The sequence below is a fragment of the Notamacropus eugenii genome, chromosome 6, assembly GCF_028372415.1.
Source record: "Notamacropus eugenii isolate mMacEug1 chromosome 6, mMacEug1.pri_v2, whole genome shotgun sequence".
NCBI classification, from domain to species: Eukaryota; Metazoa; Chordata; class Mammalia; order Diprotodontia; family Macropodidae; genus Notamacropus; species Notamacropus eugenii.
The window spans coordinates 15,659,829-15,673,874 of record NC_092877.1 but is presented as its reverse complement, the minus strand read 5'-3'; the positions used below and the strand labels follow the sequence as shown (position 1 = coordinate 15,673,874).

The 14,046-nt window shown below is 42.7% G+C and overlaps 1 protein-coding gene across 11 annotated transcripts in view; it reads left to right on the top strand.

Annotated features, from left to right (window-relative positions):
* Positions 1 to 14,046, top strand: part of TRIM44 (tripartite motif containing 44) — a 184,125-nt gene that overhangs the window by 31,034 nt on the left and 139,045 nt on the right. Inside the window, exon 4 of one of the 11 annotated variants that reach the window (XM_072619148.1) lies at positions 2,544 to 10,138. The exons of the other annotated variants lie outside the window; for them this stretch is intronic. Within the exon in view, the coding sequence (XP_072475249.1) occupies positions 2,544 to 2,690 (147 nt within the window). The 3' untranslated portion in view covers positions 2,691 to 10,138. Of the gene's footprint in view, positions 1 to 2,543; positions 10,139 to 14,046 lie in introns of those variants that run through there. 11 annotated transcript variants of the gene reach the window in all.

Here is a 14,046-nt window from a genome sequence, read left to right as displayed (position 1 = left end):
AAAAAAATCAAGAGAACAATGAGAAGAAAGCATGGATTCCTTCCCAGAATGAATCTCACTTTTCTGTATCTGTATAATGGGAATCATTATTCCTGAATTATCCTAGGGAGTTGCTACATCATCTCTAAAACCCAATATAAAAAGACCTAACCCAATCATTATTCAGGGCAATAATGGTAAGAATGATACTAAAGGCTGAGCTGGGCAACCCAAGCTTGTCTAAAAAGTCGTCGTTTCTTTCTCTTGATTCCCAACCCTCACAGAGAGGGGAGGATGGGGAAGGGAGTTGGAGGAAGGGGGATGGTTTTACCAGAGCGCTATACAAAATCACTGCCTAGCAACATGAAATGAGTTCAATAGAACTCTATTTCCTCTCATTACTTATTTTATTATTTTTATTTAGCATTTATATAACATTTTATGATTGCAAAAGAGCATTACAATTACTTTTAATAGCTAATCTTTGAGGCATGGAACAGAGCCCGGGTCCTTTGCTCTTACTCAGTGCTAATCAGTCTCTTTTGTCAACTTCTAGATTTTGAATTCACAAATGGAGGGGGAGATTGATTATAAGCAAAGCCTTATTTGAATCCCCTATTGTTAGCATCCTGCGGTTTACTCATCAATGAATTGTAGCCCCCTTGGGGAACTCATGGTAATGTATAGCCTGGGCCTCCCAGTAAAAAGGGAGCAGAGACTTGAGTATTTTCTCCTTTAGGACCAGGAGAAGTTGATCTATACATGCTGTTGATGAATCAACTCAGCACTACCTAGAGCTATCAGAAAACATTGGGTGGGTCAAGAGAATATTCAGTTTGGGAGCTATCATCATAGCTGGTGCTGGTCCTTTGCTTGTATACCTGGTTCCCTAGGGAATCAGAATCCAAGTGTGCCTAGCACTGAATACCTAATCACACCTCATTGGAAGAGAGCACCAGACTGAGAAACTGAGTCAAAACTATACGATGAGTTGAGGGCTGCTCAGAGATCACTGTGGTGGGGAATGAGGGAGGAGGGAATGTAATTTCTTCCCTTACCCTCTCCAGCTTAGAAAATCTATTTCAGACAGCATGAGCCCCTGAGAACCTGTCTACCACCCACAGAAATGGTCATTGAACCCAATAAGTTGTGCCTGCCTCCTGTTTAACAGCAAAAGCAGATTCTCTCAGCAGAAGGTTAGGGGTGGGTTGGGGTGGGAGAGTGTTTTGTTTCTGAAGTAGGCAGAATGTGGGTCTGGTCCATATTTAGGACCATTGAATCATTGGCAGAGCTGGAAGGGACCTCAGAATCCATCTGCTACAACCTCCTTATATTACAGATGGGGAAATAGGCCCAGAAAGGGAAAGTAACTTGCTCAATGTCCCACAGTTAATTAGTGGCAGAGTTGGGATTTGAACCTAGCCCCTTGACTCCGGACTTGGAGAACTTCCCATTTCCCTGCTGCCTCAACACAAAATCAATCAATGAACCATAATATATTGAGTACCTAGTATGTGCCAGATGCTAAGTCCTGGGGAGACACAGACCAGAATGAGACAATTCTATCTTCTCTTTTAACATGGAGCATACACACACACACACACACACACACACACACACACACACACACACACACAAACACACACGCAATGCTCTCACATAACCTGAGTGATTGAATGAATCAGAGAATGGAAGAGATCTTCTAGAAATTACCTGATGGAACCCCTCACTCTGTATATGAACAAACAGAGGTCCTGAGAGCTTAGGTGAATTAACACAAGAGAGAAAAAAGTATGGTTGTTCTAGGAGCTAAAGGCTTAAGGGAGCCCAAAGAGACCACCATTATGAGGTTGGGTTCAAAGATGCCACCAAGGCAAGGCAAGACAATTGGGGCTTTGCTCAGGTGCCAACAAATAGGGGGCACACTTCCTCCCATGTCCAGAATCTGCTTTCTGGAAGCTCAAGATCCACCACTGGTCATCATAGGGGTTGGGGGAGGTGAGCCCCAAGAAAAAGTAAGGGAGGAAGATTTCTATTTGACCAGAAGGGGAATGGCAGCCCTCATTGCACTATCTTGGACTGGTCTGTCTTTTCATCTGTATCCCACAAGGGCCCTGGTACATACTGTGTGGGAGATGTCAAAGTCAGTTACAATTTTCTCCATGTTAGGATTCCTAGGCCTGCAACTGGTCTGTGTTGTCCTTCGGGGATTAACACCCTGTTTCTACTCTGGATCTCTGTTCCTTTCCTTCTTGCACCCTCATTTACTATATTGTAGTGGGCATCTCTGGTGGTTGGTATCCACATTTGTTTTTCATCTTCCCTGCCAAGGAAATTAAGTTTTACGGAGAATTAAGAGTTAAAATGAGCTATCAGGTCATGGCAGGGCTGGGACAGAATGACAGCTCCCAAGTTCCAATCATGCTTTTTCTCAGTGAGGCTCCTGCCTAGGGAATCATTATTTGACACGTTCCCCTCGAATGTCAATGGTGACTAGACTTCTCCCCGATTTCCTTTGGCACCCACAGATTAACTGTCATGAATCGTATCTTACTCTTTGACAGGTCACAGCTTCTTCATCTCAGGTGTGGGAGTTTTTCCGGAGAGCTCCCAGGAACTATAGCCCAAGGGGAGGATTTGGGGGGTGGGTTTTCCTGAGGCTTACCTCATCCCCAGCTCTGGAGACAGTTGAAGGCTCTCAGGGAAAATAAACTGATGGTTAAAAATAACTTTCTTCTGTATCTTGATCAATTAACACTTCCCAAGATTAGGGACACTTCTAAGACTTTGGGTTTAAAAGGGGCACTGGAGTCCCCTGTGAGTGCTAATGACATGCAGATGGCTTGGGCTGAGCCGGAAGCTCCCATCACCAGCCCAGCTGGAGCAGGGATGCCTTCTTTGCCCTGGATCTCCTGTTTAGTTAAGCAGTGTGGAGCCTGCAGCCTTGTGTCCATATATTCCCAATATAAACAGGAAATTGATATGGGCAAAGCAATTATAGTCACTGTCAAGGAGCAAGCAAACTCTTAAGTTAGGAATCTTGCCTGGGGCTGTATCAAATCTGTGGGCCAGAGGGCTAAGTTCGGGAGTCAGGAGCTGGGTTCAAATCCTACCTTTGCTTTATGCTATCTCGGACCTCAGTTTCCTGAGTCCCTATAAAGGGAGGGAGTTGGAGAAGATGACCTTCATTGTTCCTTCTAACTCTTAACCCATGTTCCTAAGATCGCCAGGGTCTTATACTCTCCTGGTTAGTCCCAAGATTCCCCGTCTTTGTCAATTAAATAACGATGGATGGATGGTGGTGGGCAGGTGCCACTTCTGAATTTTAAAGGGCTTGATGAAATCAATGACTAGTGGCGCCCGTCTCCCCTCCTCCTGGAGCTGATGATGAGGCTACCTCCAGGAGTCTGGTGGATTAGCAGTCTCCTCCACAGGCAGCCTCACTTCATCATCTTCAGGGTGAGATGGTATTTGACATTTTATTTACAGAGCTTCCATACCAACTGCAGAAAGAAAGTGTTACTTCGATTGTAGTCATCGAGTGACTTCCCCACCCTTCCTTCCCTTCTTGAAAGGGACCAGCCTTTGATTCAGTTAGAAAATTGAATTCTGGTTTGCCTCTGCTTGAGGGACAGCGTGAATCAGTGGTTAGAGAAATGGATGGTGACTCAAGAAGAACTGACACTTAACTATGCAACTCTGGGCAAATCATAGACGAATTATAACATGTTGTGTTATCTCATTTGATCCCCAAAACAACCCTGGGAGGTAGGGGATATTATTATCCCATTTTATAGGTAAGGAAACTGAGGCAGGCAGAGGCTGAGTGACTTGCCCAGGATCACATTGCTAGTGAGGCTAGATTTGAACTCGGGTCATCCTGACTCCAGGTTCAGTGGTTTATCCATTCCTCTCCCCTGTGACTGGATCTTCATGTTCATCAAGATACCAGGGCTTAGCCAATGTCACCCATGTATCCCTACCCCCTTTCACCCCATTCTTCTTACCTTTAGAATAAAATTAAAAATCAACTCTACCATTGCTCCTGGAAAAGGAATGATATCTACCGCCCTATCACCCTAATCATAATCCCTGAGACAATCTAGAATATAACTCCTTTACCTATATGTGCCAGATCTCCCTACTAGAATGGAACCTCTTGAGGGCAGGGAGTGTCTCATCACCTTCACCTCACACAGAACCTGAAAAATGAAAAATCCTTAATAAAATGCTAGTTAATTGATTATATGTCATCCAACCAATGGCAGAGGGGCACAGGGTCATAGATTTAGGGTAAGAAGGAAACTTGGAGGGTCATCCATTCCAACTCATTCTTTTTTCACATGAGAGACTGGGATCCCAACAGGTTAAGTCACTTCCCAAGGTCACACTGCTAGTAGGCAGAATTTCACCGAAAGGATTTGAACCCAGATCTGCTGTCTCAGAATGCAGTGCAATGGCCATAGCATAGGTCCAGAAAGAATATTTGAATAGCTTGACAAGAATCTTCTTAGACTTTTGGGGCCCAGAACAGTTATGTAGAAATATCAATAACAGTTCTCATTTTTAGATCTGAAGGAGTTCTGAGGAGAGAGAAGCTGCTATTTGCTTAAACTCCCAGGAGGAGAAAAATATTCCTACAGGGCTTTTTTTCTTTCTTTTTTTCCCAGAGCAAAGCAGAGTCACTGTTCTGGAGTTCCCATGTTTACCTTGTTCTTGGAAAGATTGTTTGCCATTTCTTCCTCACAAAGAAAGTAGAAAAGGAGGGTGGATCTTGTTGAAAAGAGAATTGGTTTAGGAATTAGGAGTTTCTAGGGTTCCAGTCCCCATCAGATCAATCACAAGCTGGGTAACCTTGGTAAACTTGATCATCCGGCGTGGACTTTCTAGCTTTAAACCTTGGGTTGTGCTGGTTATTCAAGCATTAAAACAAAACTCTGAATCAAAACTGAATCCTGGGTAGCTATAATAGCCAACCTTGGGCTCAAAGAAGAGATGAAGGAATGTACCTACCTCCTTTGCAGAGGTGGAGGACTACAGGTGTGGTCACATACTGTCAGATAGGGAGAATGTCTTGGCTGGTTTTGCTTCTTATCAATTTCTTTGTCCTTTGTTATATGGCATAGTTGCCTGGTTTGGGGAAGAGGGGGGGATATATTGAGGAATGACAGTGATGTCAAATAAAAAACTATACAAATTTTAAAGAAAAACAAAAATCTTTTAAATAATGAAGGTGCCTATGACAGGGCACATGTTTGGAGAACAGCAGTGTCTTTGGCGTGAAAATTCTGAGGTCTGAGTTTCCAGGGCAATGAATGCTGTCAGAACTCTGAGAAGATTTGCAAATTTCCCTAAATAGTCCAGATGGAAACAAACAAGACCCTAGCCTTGTCCATTTGTTCCGGTGACTTAGGGGAGAGCTGGAGAGAAAGTATAGACGTTAACAAGAGAGAAAAAAGGAGAGAGAGAGAAATTCTGAAGCTTAGCAGCTGCCTAGGAGAGAAGAGAAGGGGAGGAGGGATGAAAATAGAGACACAAAGAGGCAGAGACAACAGAGAGAGGTGGGGAGAAAAAGAGAAGGGGGAGGAAGAGGGAGAGAGAAAGGGGAATGAGGGAGAGAGAAGTGTAGAGCAAGAGAAAAGAGAGGAGAGACAAAGAAGAGAGCCAAGAGATGGAGAGAAAAGGGGAAAAGAAGGAGAGAAGAAAGGGAGAGAAGGAGAAAGGGGAGAAAGAAGAGGAGAGACAGAGAGAGAGAGACTGAGGAGAGACAAAGACAGAGAGAGAGAGAGAGAGAGAGAGAGAGAGAGAGAGAGAGAGAGAGAGAGAGAGAGAGAGAGAGAGAGACAGAGACAGAGAGAGAGAGAGAGAGAGAGAGAGAGAGGAGAGACAGAGACAGAGACAGAGACAGAGACAGAGATGGGGGGGAGAGAGAGAGGAGCAGACCTTAGTCTGTTCCCTTGGAGTTCCTGCTATTTTGTTTTCATTTTTTGCTCTTGTCTCCCTGAATTGTTTTAAGATGTGACTCTTGCCAAAGTCAGATGTCATCAGACAGGAAAGAAAAACATCTACTCCTTGACAGACTGTCCATTTATTTGCAACCAACGAGAGACATCCCTGGCCATCATTTGGCACCTGTAATCTCTGGAGAGGTCCATTAGGTACAGTCCTCTCTCGGGGCCCATTCCCAGGCCAGAGTGCTCTAGACTCTCTAGGGTACAAGCCCTGTATTCTCCTCTGAAGAGTTCTCGGTTCACTCAGGGCCTTGTCAGAGTCTCAATTTCCATTTGAAGAGCAGAGACCTGTTCATGGCTGCCGGGCTGTGGAGCATGTGTAGAAGATGTTTTCGTTCCCTCAGAATGGAGTTCTTAGTCTGGAAGGAGCTGGAGTGATCATGATTCTCGGAACTGGGTCAGAGAGTAGACAGTCAATCAATCAACACATTTATTAAGCATCTGATAACTTGTGCTAGTTACCGTGCTCAGCATTTCAGGCAGATAAATGAAAATGAAAGTCTACCTTCAAGATCCATATTATTTCAAGGGAGACATTATGTACATGAAAAAATATATACAAAGTATGTCCTCTTTTCCCACCCTGAGCATCTGAGAGGGTTTGAAAAAAGCATCATATGGAAGGTGTTATGAGCAGGGTTTAAAGGAAGCTAGGTACTCAGAGGTAGGATTGAGGAGAACATGCAGGTATGAGAACATAAGTATGGGAGACAGACAGTACAAAAACGCAGAGGTAGGAAATGGAGCCAGGACTGGTTTGGAGAGTGCATCAAGGAATGTCATAACAACTAATGAGACTAGAAAAATAGTTTGAGGCTAGGTTGTGAAGGGATTTAAAAGATAAAGGGAGGAACTTAGATTTGATGCTAAGAAGGTGATAGTGAGCCACTGGAGTTTATTGAGGAGAAGAGTGATAGGGAAGGGATTTGGAGGCAGAGGGCTGCTCACTATCTGTGTGACCTTGGACAAATTAGTACTTTTTTTTGGGCTATTTTTTTCACCCATAAAATGGGATGATACTACAATCATTTTCTGCCTTGAATAGACTATAATCATGGAACTTCAGAGTTGGAAGGAACTTCAGAGGCCATCTAATTCAACTGATATCTGAACAAGACTCCTCTTCCCAACTTGTCCCCCAAAGGAGTCATCCTGTCTTTTTATTATTTATTTATATCATTATTATTATTATTCATATTATTTATAATTAGAGGCATAGGACCATACTTAGAACTAGGAAGCGACTGAGATGTTATCTAGTCCAACGCCCTTCCTTTACAATGAGGAAGCATCCTGGAAATGGACATTGGAAATAAATAGGGTACAGGCCTTAAAATCAGGATGTTCTGAGTTCAAATTCTACCTCAGACATTTAATATCTGCGTGACCTTGAGTAAGTCACTGGGCCTCAGTTTCCTTACCTGTCAGATGAGAAGATTGTACTTGATAGTCTCTAAAGTCTAGGATCCTAGACCCACAGAGGTAAAGGAACTTGCTCAAAGCCACAGGGATTGTGATAGGATTCAAACCCATGTCTTCCATTCCAGAGCCTAAATTTGCCTCCTTGTAATGTCTACTCATGCTGAACCTGCCCATTAAGAACTAGTGTTGCAATACCCTTAACTCTTTTTCTCTGCTTTTTTGAGTGAGTGTGTAATGACTTTATTGTTGCATTTTGTTGATTAAACATAGTTCACCTGGAAAATGAATCTTATAGAGACTCATGGACTGTCTGAGCCAACAGATAGTTTAATTCATGGCTAGGTGGAAGGACGAGTGAATTTGGAGCCAGAGAACCTAGACCACCCACGGGACCTGGGGCAAGTCATCCAAACCCTCTACACTCTAGTTTTCCTCAGATGTAAATGGAGAGGGTTGGACTACAGTAGGGTTTCTTAACCTTTTTTTTTTTTTGGTGACTAACCTTTGTCAGTCAAGTCAGGCATCAGTCAACTGTCTTTTTTTTTGCACAAATACACTGTAGAATCTGGTAAAGCCTTCTCAGAAATTTTAAATGCATAAAATAAATACAGGGCATTAATAAAGATGCCAGTTATATTGAAATACAATTATCAAAACATTAAGAAAACAAATTTCCAAATGCATGAAATCTCTCCACCTGTTAGCTGGATGTGGTAGAGCAGGTAATTCCTGATTGGTCAGTTGTTGTCCTTCATTCTCAAAGAGGAACAAAATGACATCACCATGGTAGAGTCAAGTTACAATGAGTCAACCGTGGCTGATCAGATCAGTACACGCTCAGAATGTTCTACCACAGATCTGCAAAAATAGTCCATGTGAGCATTTGGAGTGGATTCTCTAAATTTCTGCATCTCGAGTATCTCTTGAGCTACTTCAATTCTGCTTTGCTCATAGAGCACAGCAACTTCTCCAATAATAGCACGCCATGTTGAGCAGTCCTGTGCCAGTGTCTCCTATGTCGTATAATCAATTCCAAAGTTCTTAAAAGAGACCTTCAATGGCTTTTTCTGACCATCATGTGAGTGCTTGCCCTACGTGTTCTCCGCAAAATAGTCTTGTAGGCAAGAATATGTATGACATTTGAATAAGGTGGCCAGCCCATTGGAATTGTGCTCTCTGTCACATAAAGGGGAAGCTGAGGCTGGCCAGTGGATTGCTTGAGATTGGGTGCTCTGAGCTGTAGTAGGCTAAGCCAACCAGCTGTCTACACTAACTGATACCAATATGGAGCCCAAGAGCTGCCTAAGTAGAGATAAACCAGCTCAAGTCAGAAATGGAGCAAGTCAGAGCTCCAGGACCAATCAACAGTGGGATCAACCTGTGAGTGACTTCTGCCTTTTCAGCCTAGGCAAGATAAGGAGACTTAGTCTGAAAAAAAGCCAAAAAGAACTTCATAACTAGCCGGTCTCTAAGGTCCTTTTGGCTCCTATCCTATATTATTACAAGATTCTATGTATTTGCCTGACCCAATCACCCTCATCTTTATGCATAAGGGAACAAGCTTTAATAACTATGTACTGTGTGCCAGGCACTATGATAAACATTCTACAAATATTATCCAGTAATAATAATAATAAACATTAATATAGCACCTACTGTGTGCTAGGTCCTGTGCTAATCATTTTCACTATTATTATTTCATTTGGTCCTCACAACAACCCTGGGAGGTAGATACTATTATTATCCCCATTTTACAGATGAGGAAACTGAGCCAGAGAGAGATTAAGTGACTTGCCTAGGGTCACACATGTTCGAGGTCAGATATGAACTTAGATCTTCTTGATTCCAAGTCTGGCTCTCTATCCACTGCGCCACTCAGCTGTCTGTGGGTGAGGAAATTAAAGCCCAGAGAAGTGACATATTATACCAAGCAACGTAGAACTCAGGTCTCCAAAATCTCCATCTGAGGACTTGAGATTTCCTAAGGCTATGCATTCACTTAGTAGGAGCTGAATGGGGACAGAGATGAGACTTGTTTTTAAAATAATTTCACCTTAAATGGAGGAAAAACAGACTTTCTGTCTGTATACCAGTCTAAAAGAGTTAAAAATAAGGTGTTTCTGAGCTTAGGGCTCATTTTCAAACTTTCAGTGTCACTTTCAACCACCCACTATCTACCTGATTAATTCTAGAACAGAAGCAAAATATGCTGTTGGGGCTGGAGAAAGGAAAGCTGAAAATCAGAGTGACTATTCCTCTTAAGCAGAGCCTGGGGAAAAACAAATAAACACACACACACACACACACACACACACACACACCAGGCTGTGAGTCAGGGAGTGGTTGGGTATTCAACTAGCATTTCTAAAGCACCTACTAAGTGTTAGGCACTAGAGTAGGATTCTAGGAGTAGAAAAGCAAAAATGAAATGATCCCAGCTCTCAAAAGAGCCAGGGAGTGACACACCACTCAAAGTCAATAAATAATAATAGCAATGGCTCCCATTTATGGAGGTCTTTATCATTTGCAAGTGCTCCAGGCGATAACCTTGAGTGATAGGAAGTACAAATAGCAGTGCCTTCATTTTTACAGAAGAGAACTTGGAGAGCAGTATGCCTTAATGAGTGCTGGTGTGTGTGTGTGTGTGTGTGTGTGTGTGTGTGTGTGTGTGTGTGTGTGTGTGTGTGTGTGTGTGTGTGTGTGTGTGTGTGTGTGAGAGAGAGAGAGAGACAGAGAGAGAGAGAGACAGAGAGAGAGAGAGACAGACAGAGACAGAGACAGAGAGAGACAGAGACAGAGAGACAGAGACAGAGAGAGAGACAGAAACAGAGAGAGGAGAGAGAGAGAGAGAGAGAGAGAGAGAGAGAGAGAGAGAGAGAGAGAGAGAGAGAGAGAGAGAGAGAGACAGAGACAGAGAGACAGAGAGAGAGAGAGAGACAGAGAGAGAGACAGAGAGAGAGACAGAGAGAGAGAGAGAGAGAGAGAGAGAGAGAGAGAGAGAGAGAGAACTGTCCCTTTTTTCAGGTATTGTTAAAACAACTGCCCAATTTTCCAAAGGCTATTCTCATCTTACTCAAGTCGGTGCCCCAGTTAATTACAACCCACAGCTCCTAACCTTAATTCACAGCCTATCCCCAAAATAATCTTTTAAAACTCAAAACTGCACTTAGATTCTTGGGACACTTTGTATAATATAATTTGGCAATCTTTATTGGTTAAATTTGAGATTTCATTGCTATTGGGAACTCCCAAATTAGAAAATTCCCTCTACCACTTCAGGTCAGCCCCTTCCTGCCTTTCTTTGCCTTAATTCTCTAGAGCACCTAAAGATTAAGTGACTGCCCCAGCGCCATACAGTTAGTAGGTGCCCAAGGCTAGACTTAAACTTAGGTCTTTCTAACCAGTTCATCCACTTGGCTTTTCCTATGTAAATAGTTATGCTGAGCTTTTGGGAGTGATTGTGGACTTCATTTAAGAGATTCTACTGTGTTCCAGGACTTGATACATTCAGTACAGTGTCATCTTCAACCAGTATCTAGAAGTCTTCACTATCTGTAGGGTATCCGTCTTCCATTTAGACTCAGTACTGAGTTTTCCACATACCTGCAGTGACCCTATGTCCCTCGGGTTTATACTTTTCTTTATATTAGCTGCCTAGAAGATAGGTGGCAACATCTAAAAGTGGCACAGTGGATCCAGAGTAAGAAAAACTTGGATTCTAGTTCAACCATGGACACTTACTAGCCAACTGTGTGACCTGGTCAAGTCACTTAATGTCTTCCTGCCTCAATTTCCTCATCTGTAAAAATGGAGATGGCAGCTAGGTCTTACAGTGACTAGAGGGCCAGGCCTGGAGTCAGGAAGACCCATTTTTCTGAGTTCAAATCTGACAACAGACCCTTACTAGCTGTGTGACCTTGGACAAATCACTTAACCCTGTTTGCCTCAGTTTCATCCTATGTCAAATGAGCTGGAGTAGGAAATGGCAAACCTTTCCAGTATCTTTCCCAAGAAAACACCAAAATGGGGTCACAAAGAGTTGGACTAAACTGAAAATGACTGAACAGCAACAAAAAAAATAAATGGAAATAATGATAGATGCTCCCTCCCAGAGTTGTTGTGAAAATCAAATCACATGGGTAAAGTGCTTTGCAAATCTTAAAGTGCTATATAAATGCTAGTTATTATTATACTGATATTAATGAGAGATACCGTAAAGGATGGAGAGTTGGCTTCAGACCCTGAAAGGTCTGTATTCATGTCCCACTTTTGAAATAAATTGTCTGACCCCAGACAAGTCCTTCAAATACTCAGAACTCTAGACAACTCTTTAGGACTATATAGTGTAGAGAAGGCATCAGACTACATTAGGAGAGTGAGTTTCTTCATCTGGGATTTCCCTATGTCAGTGGAATCTCAGGTCCAACTCTTCTTCCTATCCTGGGTATTTAAAATTGAATGCTCACTTATCTCTGTTGTTACATCTTCTAAGTATTCTTGTTTGCCTCTTCTTTACATAGCGTATTAAGGATTATGCTTGTCATAGCCTTGTGAAATTAGAAGTGAAAGTGTCATTATCCCCATTTCATAGAGGAAAAAACTGAAGCTCAAGGAAGATAAAGTATTTGCCCAAGATCACAGAGCAGTTAAGTGGCGGAGATAAGATTCGAACCCAGGTTTCTGGATCCCAAGTCCGCAGCTCTTCTATTCTCCACTTCCTCTCTAGAGTTCATTTCAGGGAATGCACAGAGAGGCTACTTCGAAATAGTGATGCTTATAAGTTTGCAGTGGTGTTCCTTATTGTCACCCTAGGGGTTGGAAATCAGAGAGGCATCTCTAGCCTGACTGTCAAATCAATAGAAAGTTAGTCCACTGTATCCAGTAAATTACTGGTCTGGTAAATTCAGTTCAGCGGCATGTCAGCTAGTAACCTATTAAGTTGTCATGGCAATAATGTCCTAGCTGCTGAGAGCAAGAATGAGTGGTCTCCAGAGGGATGTTGCACTGTGGAAAGAGTGCCTGAATTGAATCCAGAAACCATGGGTTCAAATCCCAGCTCTGCCAGTTACCACTCAACTTTGGGCAAGGTGACTGATCTCTATAGACTTTGGTTTCATTTTCCTTATCTATAAAATGAGGGAATTGAATTAGATGATCTCAAAGGTCCATTCCAGCTTGAATCTCTGCAGCTCTTCTATGTTCCAGCTAGTCAGTTAAAAAGCATGTATTAATTGTTTACTGTGTGCTATGCTAAGCTCTGGGGAGACAAAGAGAGTGTTGGTCAGAAGGCACTCAGCTAACATTTCTGGCCCAAATCACGTTCCATTATTCACCAGCTAGGCTGTGGGAGATAATAAAAAGATCTGGTTATGGAAGCCTCTCCATTGTTACAGATGGACAGTTTTGTCAGCTAGGATACATAGGTCCAGACCTGAGATTTCATCAATATTGGATTGCTCTCTGTGAGGAAACTCTACTTATGCAAATGAGCAATTCATAGCCTTGAAAAGTGTCTGGGGCACTGAGAGGTGGTTAGCTAATTTGTGCTGGATTTGGAGACAGATGACCAGAGTTCAAATTCAACATCAGATATTAATTGCCATATGATCCTGAACAAGTTGCCTTATCACTATCTACCTCAGTTTCCTCACCTGTAAAGTGGCTATCATAATAGTATCTACTTTCCAGGGTTGGTGTGAGGAACAAATGGGATGTAATTTGTAAAGTTATTTACAAACCTTAAAGCTGTATGTGATGTGTTTCTGCTATTACTGTTGTATGAGTTACCGTTTTAGTTACACAACCAGTGTAGGTCAGCAACAACAGGGTCTCACATTAGAAATGGAAAGCAGTTCAGAAGCTAGCTAGTCTGATCCCACAGATGAGGAAATAATTAAGGTAATAAGAATCGGAGTCAAGATCTGAACCCAGGTCCTCCGATTCCAGAGCCAGTCCATGGTGCCACTCGGACGCAGGACTTGAATCTGCTGTTTCTTGACTCCCAGGCTGGAGACTCCTCTTTCTTTATGGAGATGATCTTTTGTCATTAACAAAAGCTGACTGGTGAATCCATACAAGAATTGGTAGGAACCTTGGATATCATTTAGTCCTGATCCTCTCAATTTACAGATGAGGAAACTCAGGCCCAGGGAGGCTAAATAACATAGAATCCTCGATTTAAAGATGGAAGGGTTTTTAGCGTGTGAGTTCAACTCTCTCATTTTATGGAGGCCCAGAGAGGTTTAGTGGCTTGCCTAGAGTCACACTACCATGAAGTGTCAGGATGGGATCCGAACTCAGAATTTTTTAACTACAAGTCCACCATGCTTGCCCCTACACCGTGCTAACCTCCCCAAGGTCTTACAGCTAGTGAAGGAAAGTGGTATAGGGAAAAAGGCAGACAACAAGCGTTTATCAAGTACCAGAAATACAAATATAAACAAAAAAGAAAGACAGCCCTTAGCCTCAAGGAGTTTATATTCTAATAGGGAGAAACAACCTCTAAACATAAAGTGAGCTGAAAGGTTAGGGAAGGGCAGCTGGAAAGGAGGAAAATATCCATGTGGAGGCATAGGAGGGAAGTTCTGGGAGTCAGAAGCCCAGGACACTAGATTTAGAGTCAGGGGGGCTGAAT